This window comes from Ambystoma mexicanum, chromosome 6p, assembly GCF_040938575.1.
Source record: "Ambystoma mexicanum isolate Mex_15411 chromosome 6p, UKY_AmexF1_1, whole genome shotgun sequence".
Taxonomy (NCBI): domain Eukaryota; kingdom Metazoa; phylum Chordata; class Amphibia; order Caudata; family Ambystomatidae; genus Ambystoma; species Ambystoma mexicanum.
The window spans coordinates 1057922298-1057941347 of record NC_090935.1 but is presented as its reverse complement, the minus strand read 5'-3'; the positions used below and the strand labels follow the sequence as shown (position 1 = coordinate 1057941347).

Sequence of the window (19050 nt, the reverse complement as noted above, 5' to 3'; positions counted from 1 at the left end):
TGATATGCTCTACGTACAATATGTAATCTGCCCATGTGATTGGTTAAAGTGCGACAAATGTATAAATGTGTACATTAGGTTATGACTGATTTTTGGCAAAAAGGACTGTGGGATGGCTTTTTACCTACTAAAATGCAACCTCATAAACTGGGACTCGAGGAGGCAACCAACATTGATTGTCCTATCCGCTTCTTGGAGGTAGGCCTAGCTCAGTTCTGCCCACCAATAATTCTGTGATGTCACCATGCTCTATATATGAGTGGTTGACAGAGCTCCAGACACACACTCCCCTGAATTTCCAGCGCCTGTGTTCCTGATCTCCCACATTCATCCTGCTCGACTCCAGATTCCACGACAAGGCCAAAGAAAAGCTGGCCAGATTTCACTGACCGGCCAAAGTATAGCTGACTCTAATCCAGCAAAGGCCTAGAGAAAATCTCACTAAAATCCCATAAAAAGGGGAAAGGCTGTGGTACCTTAGCATCCTGTGACCAGACCGGCGTGTCCACTACCTGTGCCATCCAGTGACCCGAATTGCCCAGCTGCACTTGCCATCTGGTGACCAGACCTTTGCCCAGCTGTCTCTTGCCAGGAGAGTCCACTACCTGGTGAACTGAGCGGTGCAGTGACCAGAACCCAGTTGACTGTTCCAAAATTCCCAAACCCTAGCGTAGACTGTCAGTATCTCACATCCCATAACACATAGTCTACCCCATCTTGACCCGTTTCTTTGTTCCACTCTCTAAGCAATCCTATCCCTACCCTGGTAACTTGTTAAAACTGTTAGAATTCTCTGTGCACCCTGTCATTGAATTTTCCAGCGTTAGCGCCACTTTCCTATTTTCCTTTTGTTCTGCATAGATCATAAGTCATTAGCGATATTTTGATTAAATTAATTAATTTTCCTTAAAAAAAGGGGGTACACTGCGTGAAGTGTTACAACTGCAGCATAACTTTTATATTCATGGGTGGCGTTCCTCTTTCCTTAGCCATTAAATCTAGTTTAAGTAAAATTTGTCTTTCATTTTAAAACCGACTTTCTCTTTTTCACTCCCATATTTTCCTAAAAACAAACCTCACTCTACCTTCCAAGTCTCAATTCACCAACTAGAGACCTATTTTCACCTCTATATTGTCCCTGTGATATATATCTATCCCCCAGCCCAAAAACCGCATTGAGAATTCCAGTATTTCACCCATTTTTCCTCAAATTCATTGGTGTCATTTAAAATGGGAATTGAGAAAATTGGAATTTGCTAGAGTGGTGGCTCCTGTGTCTAAAGGGCCGTTGTAACCTAGTTTGAGGTTACTTAGGATGAGGAGCTGGCTGGTCGGTTTCAGGCTGTTGAGGGCTAGCTGGGAGAAGTCTGTCTCGAAGCTGTTGATCGGGCCCAGTGGCCGGTAGATGAGGTGGAGGGTGACGGAGGCATTGGCGGAGTATTTGATTTTGGCTGAGGTGCTTTCGCAGTTGGGGGGATAGGTGGTCTTCAGGGAATGTAGCGTGATTGTGTCTTCATGAATCAGGGCAACACCGCCTCCTATCTTCTGTGCTTTGTCATGGTGGAGTATGGTGTAGCCGCTGGGGATGGCTAGGGAGAGTGTTGGGCCAGAGTTAGGTCTGAGCCAAGTTTCAGTGAGAGCTAGGATGTCCAGGTTGTTGTTAGTAATCAGGTCATGGATGTCATGTGCATGTGCCACCAGGGATCTAGTGTTGAGTAGAGCGAAGTGTAGTGGGGAAGCTGTGGTGAGAAGGGGGATGTTGGGCTGGGTGTGGTCAGTTGATGAGGTGTTGTTGGCTGTGGAGAGGGGTGTAGTAGGTTGGAATTTGGGCTGGTGTGAGGTGTGGTATTTAAGGTGGAGGTTACGCTCTGATGTGGGATGGGGCAGTAGAGCTTGGTGGGTGCAGTAGTGCGTGAGGTAAGGTGTGTGGTCCGGGCGTACAATGGGCATGTGGTATGTACGGTTTGGTTGGGTAGGATGCTGGCGGATGATTGGTGGGTGTCATGGATGTGCGAGTGTAGGTGTGGGGCCTAGAGTTGTTGAGTGGTAGATTTTCCACCTACTTTGTTGTGTGGAGATCATGTGTTTCTGTTGGGCCATGGATGACTGGTGGGGTTGGCAGTGATGTCTTGTGCAGTCAAGTGTTGTGGGGGGGTGTTTTGGATTTCCTAAGTGGGATGTCAGTGTGATGTGTTAGGGGGCGGTGAGTGGTGGTGTGGCTGTGAGTGAGTGTAGGTTTGGTAGGGGTCGTGTTGGGTATGTTGGCATTGTGGTGTGCAGGGGCTTCAGGTTTAGATTGTAGTGTGCCAGAGGCGAGGCTCATTGATGTCATGGCAGAGTGCCAGGGGGTGAGTGGTGGGAGGAAGGGGGAGGTTGTGGGGTTAACAGTGTTTCTGTTGTAATGGTGTAGTGTGAGAGAGGGTAGGAAGCGGGTGGGGGTAGGCTGGACTGTACAGCGATGTGGGGCAACGATATGAAGAGGCAGGACTCTTCTTACCTTGTTGGCGAGTTTCCAGGGGGTGGGTTACTGAGGCTGGTGGATCAGCATCTGCCGCGTTTGGATAGTTTGTGTTGTGAGAGTTCCAATGATGCAGCGTCAGCATGTCCTGGTGCGGACAGGTGCAGACATGAGTTGTCCTTTTTTTCTGGTCCTTCGTTCTGGACCCACGCTGGCACAGCCTGCCGGCCGTGGATGCCCTGTGTGGGTTGGCTAAACCCGGCCAATCCGAGTTGCTTGTGGGCAGGGCATCCTGCAACGAGTGGAACTGGTGGGGTGACTTTGAGATGGCTGCGACCATCTTTTCAAGGGCAGCAGGGCCGTTTTTGCCTGAGTGAGGATGAGGATTCCACTTAGGTGTCCCTCGCTCGAAGTGGAGAGAGGGCACCCAGTGGAAATGGGAGCAGCCAGATGGTGCTCCTGTACAGGAGTCATCCTTTCTTCTGGTCCTTCTCCTGTACTGCCTCACCTTAATGTTAGTGTTTGACCAGTCCTCACCAGGAGGTTGTGCAAAAACATGCTTGACTTTAGTAGTCTGATTCTTAAGAAATATGAAATGAATTTACACAATCAACTTGTAAATGTTCTGTTGGAAAAGATGGTGGACGTTCACGGTTAACATACTGAATGTGACTGTGATGTATTTTGTGTCTTTTAGCAGCTTCTCGAATCAGTGATGCTCATCTGGCAGACACAATGATTGGCAAAGCAGTGGAGCATATGTTTGAAACAGAAGATGGATCGAAGGATGAGTGGCGGGGAATGGTCCTGGCTCGTGCACCCATAATGAACACCTGGTTTTATATCACATATGAAAAAGATCCTGTCTTGTATATGTACCAACTCCTCGATGACTACAAGGAAGGTGACCTTCGTATAATGCCAGATTCTAGTGAGTATTGCAATTGCAGTTCTTACTAATATTTTACATGCTTTATTTTTAGTCCGGTTTGTTGTTCCATAATTTATCATTACAGGCAAACTAGTTTTTAGGCCCACATATTTCCTGGTAATCAAATAGGATTTCTTTCTGCAACCCATGTGCTTCTGCTCTGCTTTAAACCGTTGTCTGTTACAGTGGTGTGTGTAGTGAAGTGACTTCCAGCCTTCTTAGGTTGACTTGCTAGGTTTATTATTATCATTACAAGCAGTCAATCAATAAGTTACATATAAGACAATAAAACACTGGCAGCCCATCACCCAGGCCTCTGGCTGAACAACTGACCAGGTTATAACATTCACCCATGCATTCCATCACTCGGGCATAAACACACCACATGACATCACAAAAGTCCTTCTGCAAAGCCAAGCCATACACAGCAGTGTGCATGAGGAGCAAGAATTACATACTCTACAAAAAAACAAAGTTACAAGAGTAAGAGGTGAGAGTGGTGATAACATTTTTCGGGGGCTTGTGAATCTACTTGGACTCGCATATTATCCCTATCCTACGTGTACAGGGACTCGCAATCCTTGACATGCTCAGAATCTTTTTTTTCTGCCCTCAGTTTGCAGCTAATTTGAGACAGACTAAGATTGGAATACTTAAAGCAGATCTTCCATGGGTTATGCCAAAGAAGAGCATCCGCTACAGCGTTGAAGCGTGACACTGGTGCGCTCAACCCATAGGAAGATAACTTTTTGGGCAGGTTGTAACTCCCCCGCCCCCCCCCCCCTTGGATGAATCCTCACCAACCTTTGCAAGTATATGGCTTCTCAGAATGATTCTGCAAAGTTTTGTTGCGGTTTCGTCAAGGGTGGGGCAAAGTTATAGGGGGGGTGCAAAATTTGGGGAAATCCTCATAGACTCAATGGAAAAAAAATGTGCTCACACCCACAGCCCAAACCATTAGGTGGAATTTCACCAAATGTGCGCCAGGAGCGGTGGCGTGGTCCCAAAAGCGTGCTTTTGTAAACTTGGTGTAAATCCATCCAGTACTTTAAAAAAAAAAACAGCCAAAAAGCAACAAAATTAGTCATATCTGGGTCCGTTCCGTGGACTCGCTTCCCTATTGGTGAAAAAAGTGGGTGCGTGGTGCCGTCCAGTTTACGGACCGCGCTGAGAACCAACAATTTGGGAAACGCATTGGGGTTATTTGATGGCTGAAAGAGGGCGTTAAAAGGGTAAGGGAGTAGAATGAAGATAACATGGAGCTGTTTTTTTAGGTAAAAAGGGGTGTGCAGCTGCCACCAAGTCCGCTGTCACCTCATACTGTCCACATATATTATATGGATGGCGGGGGGGGTGAGTTTTTTTGTTATCTGGACATTTGTGATGTCATCTTTGATGTTCTGGGTGTTAGTGTTAGCAGTGCACAGTGATAGCGTGAGTTGCAGTTGCTTAGCTTGCCATAACTGGTTTTACTTGTAACCATAATGTCCCTTAGTTTTTTACTGACTAGACATGCATTTCTGAGGCTTGTGGATCTGCTTAGGCCGACAGTGTCTGGTGTGGAGTATCACATTGGTTTTCGAAGTCGAAAAAAGGGTGTTTCTGTAATACTAGCCCTACGATTCCATGTACAGTACCCATGATGCTTCACATGTTGGTGTCCTCCGATTGATTCTTTGCCATTGGGTTGGTCCCTACACGTGGAGTTCTAATAGAGTTAATAAGTTAGTGTTTGAAATCGTGCAATATTATTTTGACTTAACCTCGACCGATTGCCTTTCGACAAAGACTTCACAATCAGCAAAGTAGCTTCTGGTGACTGTTGCCCTGAATTTTGAGAATTGACGGTCAGCAACTACCAGTGTTCCAGATATGATTTTGATGTGGGAGTGTTTTACTCTCTATTTTTAAACTTTTGAGAGTCAATGTGATTTTAAGAGAGTAAAAATTACTTTTCTCCTTCGCAAGAGAGTAAAATGTATGCGACATCCAGCCGACGTGTGAAAAAACTGTATGGAAATCATTACTAGGCGGCAGCTTTCTGCATTGTGACAGAATACACCTTTCAATATTTCTGGCCATTTGCTCTCTCCTGTATATATTTAAATGTTGAAATCACAAAAACCTAGCCAATTTTATAGTAAAGCATACTTAACTTGTATTGTGTGTTTTGAGATTCGATAGCAGAATGGTCTTTTGATGTTTAATGAAAGTCCTAATTTCCTGGAGCTATTACTACCTAATGGTATGCCAATGTTATGATACAACAGTGCAGAGAGGCAAGGACACCATGCTAAATTCTATGTCTAATCTAGTGGTGAAATGGTTATTTATATAGCTCTTTTAGCAAAGCGCTGTACCTAGAACATATTTATCACAATTATCACCAAACCAAAGTTGGTCACCCTTTATCTACCATGAAAGGCTGAGTTGGACTTGCCAGGATTTTAACCAGCAACCCACAGATCACGCACAGATTGCAACAATGAGTGCTCAACCGGTTGAGCTATCTTATTGGCTAACATCCTTCAGAGGTTGGTTAACTGAGTATCGACTGAGGTATAATGATCACAGTACCTAGATGTATGACAAACCATTTATGAAGCGCTACATAAAGTTAAATATCTATCTGGCTTATCACAGGGAAAGGTTTTTCTGAGTTTCTATTTCAATTACCAATGTAACTTTCATTTGATTGTTTTTGAACAGCACATGCACTTTTGCACGACAGAGTCAGGTTTTTGGATGTTTTATTTGTAGTCTTGAAGATTTCAGAGGCTAGAACACCTGTGATCAGTGTAATGACAATTACTCACCCTTGAGCAAAAACTCTGCTGCCACTGACCATTTATAGTAATGTACCCCATTGACTGCATTGTTGAATGGATGTAAAGTAGACTGTGCAAAGTCATCATTTTACAGACAGTTTTTATAATTAGCTCCGGAACTCTGAAAAATACAATTGTGCAATACTGGTTTGCGGAAAAAAAGCATAACTTGTTAAAAAAAAAAAAAATAAAAAAAAAAATCACAATTGCAACTTAGTTTTCCATCTTATTAATTATACAATCCTAAAATTCTAGGAAAACATGCACAGTGCTTCTTAAGCTGAATGGAAAGAAACCCTTCCTTTTATCAGTATGCAGTTTATTTTTTTGAAAGGCATCAGAGAAATACATTCTGTTTCAGAGATGGCTTGCAATTACATCCATGTAGATAAAAAATCACAAGAAACTTTCTTTGTTTCTGTCAAGTAACCTGACCTTTGCATTGCCCTCTGCACTACACCTCTGTGTAAATGTACCCAGGAAAATAAAAAAGCTGGCGTATTTACAAGATTTTCATGCGTAAAAAGGCCTGGCACTCGCCTTATCTGGAGCTCTGGCAACTACTCTGGGTCTTTAAGGCATTACAATAGGGAGATTGGGGGAAAGACACTGCATATAAAACTACACTATTGTAGAATGCCTGATTTCCTTTTCCCCTTAATTATACTAGTCTCCGTGTTTTTTGACTAAAATGATGAATTTAAATTTTGAGCCTCCTATAATATTTGCGTTGAAGGACACACCGTGTGTAATTACTGCCTTCCACGGGGTCATTAGAGGAGAGGTGTTGAGTGTGTAAGCTCTTTGAGACAAAGACACTTCAAGGTGATTGATGGAAGCTTTGGGTGAACCACACGATGCAGGTTGAGGCATATTTCAAACCTTCCACATTCACGGAAGACATTGAGGCCGAACAGGACCCCTTATCAGATGCCCTAAGGAAGAAGTCCCCATAGCACTCTGATTCTGACGATGAAGACATTGTTTTCCCAATTCAGTTCCCAGCAACCATATGGACTAAGCGGGGTTCCATAAAACAATCGACAAGTCCACTACCCTTTGCACACCCTCTTTCAGTTCTCCTTTATGTCCTCCTTTATGAAATGTCCTAATAAAAACCCCATTGAAAGGAAAAACATAATTTCTGAAGGCACTCTGCCATCCGTATAGCTAAACAGCACACTTTACCGGTAGAGGAGAAGCTCATCACTTTAGAGGAGTACACTGATGAGGAGCAGAGTACATTGGAGGAGGATCTGGATATTGAACCCTAACATTACCCAATACCTTCCCCCAGACATTATCGACACCCCAATTTTGTCAACCCCAACAGATGACCAAACTTTATAAAATGATCTTTTAAAGAGAGCTGCAGAGCATTTTAGTATACAGAAACGAGAGTCTGAGAAGGAAACCAGATTTTATAGAAGAATTCCTATTAAACACAAATTGGCCAGTATATCCATGCATTACAATCTATAAAGAGGAGGCTAATGCTGGTTACCCCAGCTTTTAGAAAAGCAGAGATTTACGCATGTGCCGGTTGATCCACTTTATAAAGGAGGCCATTTTACGCCAGATTCACTTTTAACCACTACTCATTAGAGAGCAGGAACTCCTCAAGTCGCTACAGAGTCCTCGCCTGATAAAGAGAGCAAGAAAAGACCTATGCTCTCGGGAAGAAGGTAGCCACCTCTGCTGCATCCGGTCTGCGCATTGCTTAATGTGTCAGCTCTAAGGCTCATTCAGAACACCATCAATGGGGCTGGCTGGAGGAACTACTTAGAGATCCAAGAACCATTAAAGACACACATGTTAAAGGTTCGGCGGGAAGGTAAACATTCTGCTAAAGCGGTTATAATGCCCTTGATTCAGCTGAGATTGCAGGCAGACTATAACACACTAAAAAATGAAATTAGCAGGAATTATTATCACACATTCAATTGTCTACGGCTTGTTGAATCTGCTTAGATCACATGCTATGCATAGGACGACATCTAGCGGAAACTGCAGAGTATTCCAGTTGTTGTTTTCCCGAAAAGGGATGTCGACCGGAGTGCCAGTAATACTATCCTTAGTGTGACCTCCACTGTACCCATGGTCCTTCACACATCAAGGTCCCTCAGATAGTTTTTTCCGCCATCATTATCGGATGCTAAACGTAGAGTTCCTTTCCGGCTAATGCCATTTATTAACAAAGAAACTAGAGCTAGTTACTCTTACTGTCGTTTTTATAGCCATTCCTCGACAACGGTTTCGAGGACAAACTTAGTCAGAGTCAGAACTTGCCTCGCCAAACCTCCACACGGCCTCGGAAGGCGGCTTCAGGCCTCAGCCCAGAGAGTAGGGAGAGTGGGGGGAGAAGGGGTGGTACCTATCTTAGCCAACTTAGAGAATGCATATTTCCCCTTCTCTCCTTTATAATCACCAAGCTGCCCTTCCAATTAAATATGGAAATTACACCTTTTAAATTTTGTCCCAATTGTACAAATTTCCCTGAAAGGCCTTGCACCAGGTGTGCAACATCTGTCTTCCGAGGGATCACGAGGGTCACTGTAAAGCTTGCAAGCTTTTTAAGCCCAAGACCCAAAAGGACCGAAAAACAAAGCACTGGGCCCACCACGCCATGCAGACTGAGTGCACCATAAACATGGCGGGTGCTTCTAGCAACGGCAGCATCGGCATCTCCTCTGATGATGAGGGTCAAAGGGAACCTTCAGATTCCCACGTGCAAGCCCCCGACCCCACCAGACAGGCAAACGGCCCTGTTTCGAGGGTCGACACCCGGCGGCATCAGCACAGAAAAGTTATAACACACAAAACACACAACCCAGGGCCATAAGTCTAGACGGCCACACATGCCATCTAGGAGAAGGTCCACCAGTTCCCTGTCCTCTGGGCATTCGCGATGGTGTTTGCCTAACAGGCCCCCAAAGTCAAGAGATAAATCCGATTTGGACGCCGTGTCCAATACTGCCGCTGAAGACCGAATGTCGAGAGACGCGTCTGCAGCTCGCCCTTCTGCCTAAAAACAACAATCTACAGTAATGTCGAAATCAGCAAAATCCATGCAGACTTCAAAATTGCCGATCTTGTAAAGAAACATGTCCCTGAAACACTGCTAAAAGGGTGGACTTCGAAACACCACACATCGAAGATCCACAAGTCCCATAGGGAGAAAGAGAGCATTACCCAGGGGGAGGGAACTACGTCTGAAACTATGAAACACAAGAGACAGCCTACACCCACCTGAACTACCTCCTACTCCTGTAACTATCCCAACTTCGTCACGGTGGTCCGCTGAGGATATAGACAGAGTGATGAGATGCATGTCCTTTATGGCGATTTTATTTTGAAAAACCCTCAAGCTAAAGGAGATTTTCAGAACATTCCACCAGCTAGTGGGGTGACATTGTTACAACCCCCGGCAAAAAGAGCCCGGCCTGGCACCCTTCTAAATACCCCTCAACAGGACCCAGACCAATTTGATCTTTATGACCCCAATACAGATTCCGAGGATCAGGAGAACATATGGGAGGTAGATCCTTATTATGATAACAACGAAGAAGCCGGGGGCGTGGCTTGGCGGCCATGCGAGAGTGAGCAGACTCCGAGAGGCTCCCACCAGATCCGACCAAAGATCCTGAGAAAGGCGTATATTAGGACAAAAAAACCCGAACAAACGCCAGGAAAAGGCGTCCGAAGACCCAAGGCACACACGGGAGAAGACCCGAGGAAAAACGGAGGCCAGAAGAGCGAAAACGAGAAGAGGGAGAGACGCGCGGCAACACCAACAAAATGGCGGGCGCGCAACGCTGAAAAAGAGACCCGCGTCTCAACACACGAAGAAGGCCGAAGGGAAGGAGTAGAACCGGGCGAGATAGCCGATCAACATCCAGCGCAGGCAGGACCGAAGTACCACCAGAGTGGCAGAAACCCGAGACGCCAACTGCGGAGATAGCCGCGCGACACCGACCCAGAGAAGGTGAAGACGACGCGGCTCAAGAACAGGAAGCGGCCCACGGACCGGGGCTGGAGAACAGCTTTCCCCAGCCGATGCGGAGACGAGCAGCAGCAGCGGAGGCCTAGCGGAACAACGAAAGAAACTGAGCGGTGAGGCAGCGGAAGCGAGGGGCGACCCATAGACCGAGCCTCAGAAGAGCGGAGGTGAGCGTCAACGGCAGAGAGCCAACGGAGCGACGTGGGACCCCGAGAGACGAGGCGGCGGAGACTGGGAGACGACCCGTGGACCGGACCAAGAGAGCCCTCCCCTGACGCGGAGGAGTGTAGAAGCAGCGGAGGCCCAGCAGAATAACCGGAGAACCCGGAAGGCGAGGCAGAACGGATCGAAAGCGGCCCACAGACCGAACCGAGGCAGATTCCCTCACGCCGAAGCGGAGGTGAGCAGCAGCAGAGCAACGAGGGATCCCACAACGAGAGGAAACGGAGAACGAAGAGCGATCCATAGGCCGGACCACAGAAGAGCCTCTCCTGGCCGACACGGAAGTGAGCAGCAACGACGGAGACCCAGCAGTGCAACGAGGGACCTCGAGAGGAGAGACAGCGGAGAACGAGAGGCGGCCCACGGACTAGACCCAGAAGAACCCTCCCCTGCCAACGCGGAGGTGCGTAGCAGCAGCGGAACCCGATAGGAGAAGCAGAGAAGAATACGAGGCGGCCCACAGACCGGATCGCTGAAGAAGAGCCCTTACCTGCCAGTCCGGAGCGGAACCGAGGGAGACAGCAGATCAACGCCCAGCCCAAGCAGGATCGGAGCATCACCCGACCGGCAGCGAGACAAGGCACCGACGGCAGCAACAGGAAGAGAAGCCCGAGACAGCACTACAGAAACAGCGCGACACCAAACTGGGAAGGAAGAAGGCGTCGAGACCCACAGACAGGAAGCGGCCCACAGATCGGACCGAAGAAGAGCCCTTCCCTGCCGACGCAGAGGTGACTAGCAGCAGCGAAGAGCCGGCAAAGCAGCGGGAGATCCCGAGAAGGGAGGTAACGCCGAGACACAGGAACCAGGCCCAGGGAACAAGAGACAGACCGCGGGGCAGGTCAGGAGAGCCGAGACCTAACAGAGACGACATAAGAGAAGAAGGTAGCCGCCGTCGTAACGAGGAGAGCAAAAGAATTACACATAGACCCGGACACCACCCCAACCAGCTGCCTCACAGATAACCAGCAAGCGGGGGAGAGAACGTAACAGTCACTACGAACCACAAATCCATCCAGCACAAACAGACCCCCCCCACACAGGCAGAAACTGGGGGATGAGCCGCCTCACGCAAGGCACAGACTCCAACCACCCAAAAGCGAGAGGGAAGAGAACACCGGAGAGAGACACGGCAAACGGACAACGAGGGTAAAGACACAGAGAGAAATCGCTTATTAAAAAGGCAACACACGCAGGAAAGAGTGGAAGCGAGTGTGAGAATTGAGCATGGACCCACTGAAGCACAAACGAAACCTGACTGAACAGGACCCAACTACAGGCCAAGAGCAGTGGGTACTAACATGCCAGACAAGCCTAAAAGCGGCAGAGGGAGACAAACAGTCATGGAGACATTCACCCGGAAGAACGACGACCAGCAGCCAGAGGCTGGGGAGAAAGACACGCCGGAGTCATACGCCACGCAAGGAGAGATCAGGCAAGTGGAAAGCAGCATACTGGAAGCCATAGGGGCGTTAAAGACGTCGATAGAAGGCAAGTTGGACGCAGTGATGGTAGATGTGGGACTCCTTAGACAAGATACGAGAAACCTGGCGGAAAGGATGACAACAGTGGAACAACAAGCACAGAGCAACTCAGTGGAAGTGTCCGCCTCGCGAACACAAATGTCGGAAGCACTGGAAAGAATTAATATACTAGAACGCAGAGCTGAAGACGCAGAAGGCAGGGCCCGGCGCAACAACGTACGAATAGTGGGGCTGCCAGAGGGGGAGGAAGGAAGGGACCCCACGAACTACATAGAGAACCTCCTGATCCAAGAAGTGGGAGCAGAGACCCTATCCCAAGGCTTCGTGGTAGAAAGGGCACACCGAGCGCTGACTAGAAGACCGCGCCCAGGAGCACCACCAAGACCAATGATCGCAAAAATTATGAACTTTAAGGACAGGGAAAAAATCCTGACTTTCTCGAGAGAAGGAGGGAACATCACAAGGAACGGGGCCAGGATAACGATATATCCAGACTATACGGTACTTGTGCAAAAGCAGAGAGCCCAGTTCTGGCAGACCAAAGAGCGCCTTCGAGCGGCAGGGGTGAAATTCATGCTGCTGTATCCAGCCAAACTAAAAATACTGCATGACGGAAAAACACAGATCTTCGAGACAACGACCGACGCCCAGGAGTGGATGGACCAGCGTGGGATTCCACAGTCAGAGAGGAACGAGCGAAACAGAAACCACCCCCGGCAAAATAGAGACTAGAACCGGGCACGACAAGTACACCCAACGCTACAGGAGCAAGAACAAGACGGTAGAGATGCCCTACCGGGAAGTAACGAAAAGGAGCAACCGACAGCCTCCAAGTTGAAAAGCCCACAGTAAAGAGACTTACAAAGGGAGCACAAGACTCGGGGAAGGGGAACCGCCAAGACCCACAGAGAAGCCCCAGTAAAAACAATGTTTATAGTGTCAGTTTCAAGACACTACGCCGCGACAGGCAAGGCCGAGGAGGAAAAAGCGGCACCTGGAAAGCGGTGGAGCCCGAGCAGAGGAGGGGAGGCTGGGCGTTTGTTGACGTTATTTGGGTTAACAGTTATAACAGTTGGGAAGTTAAGGCAAAGCCCGCAAAGAAAGGAGGAGAGCGGAAGAGGAACTAACAGTTGTCACACACAAAGAATCGGCAAGGAAAACAAATTCAGGGGACAGTACCCACAAACAAAAAGCTGGCGGAAAGCATGAGGCAAGACCGCCCACAACAAAGAGCGGCCAACAGAGAGAGAAACGACCCGAGAGAGAAAACGAACGGACGATTCAAAACTCAACAGCCAGAAGAAGGGACACAGATCCCCGGCAGGAATACACCGAGAGAATAAGACACTGAGCGAGCCCATGGGAAAGAACAGGCCGCAAGCGCTAGTCCCCACAAGGACCAAGATGTCTTAAGAATTGTCACGTGGAATGTCAGGGGGATGAACGCATATGTCAAGAGGCTAAGGATTTATACCTGGTTGAACAAAACAAGGACCCACATTGCACTGCTGCAAGAGACGCACCTGACGGCGGAAAAACAGGCCAAAATAAAGAAAAAATGGGGAGGCCAGATGTATAGTGCAACATACTCCAACTACGCTAGAGGAGTCATAACCTGGGTCGCCCCGGGCGTCCCATTCCAGCTCATCAACCAAGAGAAAGACGCGGAAGGGAGAATCCTGGTAGTCCATGGGATGCTAGAAAATCGGGAGATATGCCTCGTGAACACCTATGCCCCTAACCACGACGCTACAGCCTTCTTCAGGACGCTCCCGCCCCGGCTGGCCCCGTACAGGAATGCAACGATGATTTGGGCAGGCGACCATAATTGCACACTGGACCCCCGGCTGGACAGGTCGGACAATAAGCACAAGAGAGCGGCGCCGCCAGCGAGAGCACTACAACAGATACTGGACCGGCTCGGGCTCGGGGACGTCTGGAGGAAGGTACATGGGGAAGAGAGGGGATACACGCATTATAGTGCCCCACACAAGACATTCACACGGATAGACTACCTGTTTACGGGCAAGGAGACACTGGGGGAATTCACTGAGGCACACATACACGCGCGAACCCTATCTGACCACGCCCCCCAGACGATCACATGGGCGCACACACACAGGAGAGCCCCTATACCAACATGGAGATTGAGGGCAGAGGCATTATTGGACGCGGGCTTCCAGGAACACATCCAAAGCGTAATAGAAGATTATTTTGAACATAATGAGGGTAGTGTGGAAAGCACAGGAACGGTCTGGGAGGCCTTCAAGGTGGTAGTCAGAGGGGAGGCGATGGGGAAAATGGGAGGTCTCAGACGAGAAACCCTAGCACAACTAGATGAGTTAGAAAGGAGAATCGAGAAGGCTGAGAGACAAGCGGGGGAGAAGGGGGCGGAACAAGAGAACCTCACCACCCTGCGACAACAGTGCGTGGAGACCTGGGAAAGATTGGGACGGCTAGACTATGGGAAATATATACAGAAACTACATGCTGATGGGGACAAGCCTAGCAGACTCCTGGCCTGGCTAACCAAGCAGGAGACTAAGCGGGAGCCAATTAATGAAATTCAGAACAGAAAGGGAGAGGTGATGAGATCCCAAGAGGGAATAAACGAGGTGTTCTCGCAGTTTTACGAGGACTTATACTCCAGGGTCCAGGAGGCAGAGGAGGGGGACCTGAAGGAAGCCCTCGCGGAAATTAGACTCCCACAATTGACGGAGGAGCAGGCCCAAATATTAGACGCCCCTCTCACTGTAGAGGAACTAACGGAGGTAATCGCCCAGCTCCCGACAGGGAAATCTCCGGGGCCAGATGGGCTCCCGGGGGAATTTTACAAACAATATAAAAATGACATAGTCCCGAGACTGCTAGAAACACTAGAAGAAGCATACGAGAAAGGAAGACTCCCGAGTAGTATGTCAGAATCTATAATAATCCCGATCCTTAAACCAGACAAGCCCCCCCTTGAATGCGGTTCCTACAGACCGATCTCCCTAATAAACCAGGACTCCAAGATCCTGACGGCGGCACTAGCCAACCGCCTGAAAAGAGTGCTACCCACCCTGATCCACACGGACCAGACAGGGTACGTGCCAGAACGGAACACGTCCTGGAACCTGCGCAGACTCCACTATGTTATAGAAAGGACAAACGAGGAAGGAGGGGAGTGTGCTGTAGCCTCACTGGATGCAATCAAAGCATTCGATTCGGTGGGATGGAACTGGCTCCTGGGAACGCTCACCCACTATGGGATTGGACAAGGGTTTACAAGATGGATAGAACTACTATACAAAGACCCGAGAGCGAGAGTCAAGACGGGTAGACACGTTTCTAGGGAATGGGGCATAGAGCGAGGCACAAAACAGGGATGCCCCCTGTCCCCAATGTTATATATCCTGGCCCTGGAGCCGTTCGCAGTATTCCTAAGAACGGATTACAAAGACACAGGCATAGAGATAGACGGGGAAACACACCAGATATCCATATACGCAGACGATATACTCCTTTACATACAGAACCCACGCACCCACCTGCAGGACTTACTAGAGGCGCTGCGCGCGTTTGGTAGGTTATCTGGAATAGTGGTCAACAGAGAAAAATCCTTGCTGTTTCCCCTGGCAGGCCTACGCGCAGTGCCGTCAGATCAATTACCGCCTCTGGGCATCACATGGGCCCCGAACACCTTCAAATACCTGGGAGTGGACATCTATCACGACACCATGGAAACACACGCAGGTAACACACAAGTAGCTTTAGACAAAATTGAAAAGGCTATGAAATTCTGGCAGACGCTACCGTTGGGCATGATAGGCCGGGCGGCACTACTAAAAATGACAGTCCTACCCCGACTCTTATATTACTTAACGAACATCCCATACAACATACCAAGGCCCTTCTTCAAGCGCCTACACACTATGGCGAGAACCTTCCTATGGGGAGGGGGGCGAAACAGGGTGGCACTAAGCACACTACAGAGAAGCTATGAGTGGGGGGGCATCAAACTCCCAGATTTTGAATATTACTATTTGGCAGCACAACTCCAATTTGTGGTGAGATGGCTGGGCGAGGAGACCTCAATAGATGCAATAATTATTGGGCCAACACTCCGGAGGTATTACCTGAGAGAATTATTATGGGTCAATGCCGCCCAAGCCAAAGACCTACCCAAAATAGCCCAACTAGGCCGAACACTATGGAAAAGAGCCTGGAAGACACAGGGCATACGAGACCCCTGCTCAAGACATATCCCACTGGCGGGGCTGGTGGACACCCGAGTGGCCAGCCTGACCACGTACAGGGCACAATGGGAAGACAAAGGTGTGGCCCAAATTGGGGACCTGTGGCGTGACGGACAGTGGGCTGAATTCCAGACCCTGATGGACGAACAAGATGTACACAGGGGCCAATTCATCCTGCACAATAGCCTAGTTCGGACAATAAAGAAGAGGTGGAGCACTATGCCAGAGCCTGAGGACACCGAAGGGGTACTAGAGGCATGGTACGATATATCCGAAGGAGGTCATACGGTGTCCAGACTCTATGAGCAAATACTGGGACACACCAACAAAAAGACACTAACAGCACGGATGAAGTGGGAAGAGGAACTGCAACAACCCTTCGAAGACGAGGAATGGAACAAAGTCCTCATGTACACAAAAAAGGTGTCCAGAAACGCCAGGTTCAGACAACTGCAGATATACATAGTACATAGAGCATATCTAACTCCCAAGAGAATGTCAAAGATGGGAGAAGGACAAACCCGGAGCTGCCCGCGGTGCGGAGACGAACAGGCCGACATGGTGCACATGTTCTGGTCGTGCCCGCAAATAGCAGACTTCTGGAACACGGTGAGAGAAAAGGCGTTGACAGCAGACATACGGATGCCAGCAAGAACGCCAGCAACATACCTATTGGGCCTGTTCCCAAGGGGGCACCGGCAGATGACACACGTGGCAAAAATGAAGGATTTAATGACAATACTAGCGAAACGCCGCATAGCGATGGCATGGAACAAGAGCGAAGGCCCCTCGAAGGAAGGATGGTGGGCCGACCTACAAAAATGGGCAATAGCAGAGACGGCAGTCTGGGCGAGAGCTACACAAAGGGGAGAGAGCGACAGCGGAGCCAGACTACAAGCATGGAACTCCCTGGTGCAAGACCTGTTTGGCAGCGGAGGCGAGGATGATACGACTGACAATAGCGATCCAGGCGACTCAGGAAACGATGAAATTGAACCGCCCACGTCGGGAGGCACTACATAATTCAGAGGAAGAGAACTAACGGGAAGAAAGAGACGAGGTCGTGACCAGCGCGGACTCTGAACAGTGCAAATCCAACTGGGAAAGACCAGCAAACACATGCAAGGACAGGACCAAGGGAAACTCCCAGGGAAAGGAGGGAGACCGGCCCCTCCGCTACGAACTTGACAACGGCCGGCGCCGGCCCCGAGGCGGCAACGGACCACGAACATACTGCGGCAGCCTTTGGGGAGAGGGAGGGGGGGAGGAAGGGGGAAAGGAAAATGGGAGGGTGACTTTTGTTTCTGTTTTGTCTGTTCTCTCCCATTCCTTTTATGTTGTAAAACCAATAAAAAGAAGTTAAAAAAAAAAAAAAAAACAACGAAGAAGCCGTTTACGTCTTATCCTCTCCAGATCATGTAGACCCGCTGGTGGCAGACTCACCGGCAGATAACCAACTACAATCCAATGACATGTTCCTAAAAGCAGCAGATCATTTCCAAATTCAAACTCAGGAACCAGAGATCGACAAAGAGTTTGTCAAAGACATATTTGGCAACAAAAAAGCAGTAAATCAATTTATCCCCTTATTAAAATTTGTACAAAGGAGGATATACAACCCTCTCTAGAAATCCCTAACCTAATGCGGGCAGTAAACCCCTGCATTGAGAAAATGTTCCTCCAGCGCCTTCGGACCCCCTCTACATCAGGGGTCAATTAAGCCAGACTCACTGGTCGTTACCACGACAAGGAAAAGGGCAGGTACTCCTCTCTCTTCATCAGAGGCACCCTCCCCCCCCCCCCGATGAAAAGAACAAAAATGTATACACTTAAGTGTCCAACTCTGCAGCATATCAAACAAGAATTGCCAACACACCACTCTGCTGGCCAGTTACAACTGCCACAAGTGGGAGGAAATAGCCACTTTAATGGCCTCAGCCCCAGAGCCATTAAAATCCCAACTGTCCCTCTCAGTAGCATACGGGAAGGCTGTGTCTAACTGCATTTTAAAAAATAATTTTGATGGGGCTGATAATGCTGGAAGAATTATCGCAGAGGGCACAATTCTAAAGTGCAAAGCATGGCTACGCCAGTCCGGCTTTAAATCCTCCTCAATATGCCGATCAAGCCTAATGTTCTATTCGGCAAGGTAGTAGAGGATGCATTGAAGAGTGCAAAGGACGAAAACGACACTCTAAAGTCTCTGGGCCAGCACACCAACAAACCCTCTGGCCAAATGGGCAGAAGCAATTTTCGTCGCTTCAGGGGACATAATTCTCAGAGGGGATCCGAATACAACCAGAGTCAGTGTTCATCCCGGGGTTCCATTCAAGGACAATTTTCACAATGCTTCCTGAGGGGCTAGCGAAGATCTCGCGGCCGGGGAAGATCCTCCTCTTCCAGAGGTGGGTCCACACCCCCAAAGCAATGACCACCCACTTCAGGTCCCTCCTATGTCACTCCAGGAGGACGACAGATAACACACTTCACCCACGCATAGGGAGGAAACACCTCGGACAAGTGGGTGCTTTCTACTGTGGCGGGCGGTTATTGCATAGAGCTACTGCAGCGACCCTCCTACCATTTGCCGCGACAAAGAACCACCACATAGGAGGAACAGTGCATACTTCTAGAATAGGTTGTAGCGCTGCTGTTAAAGGACACCGTCCAAATTGTCCCGGCGAACCAGGTAAACCTGGGCATCTATTCAACGTACTTCCTTGTGCCCAAAAAAGATCTAACAATGCGCCCCGTATTAGATCTGCGCCCTGCCCTGCACACACCTATGTCAAGACACAAAAGTTCTGCATTGTTAGGGAGAATTGCGAATTCCCTCCACCTTAGAGACCCCCAGCAACTTTGCTGGATTTTGAGGACTTGACATTTTTA

General features: G+C 48.7%; 1 protein-coding gene across 8 annotated transcripts in view; it reads left to right on the top strand.

The window, feature by feature from the left end:
• SPIN1 (spindlin 1) overlaps positions 1–19050 on the top strand; it is a 454964-nt gene that overhangs the window by 381881 nt on the left and 54033 nt on the right. For 7 of the 8 annotated variants that reach the window (XM_069625666.1, XM_069625663.1, XM_069625660.1 and 4 more), the window contains one exon: positions 3156–3389. In XM_069625666.1, coding sequence (XP_069481767.1) covers positions 3156–3389 — 234 coding nt within the window. The remainder of the gene's footprint in view (positions 1–3155; positions 3390–19050) is intronic. The other variant, XM_069625665.1, reaches the window with a different exon arrangement.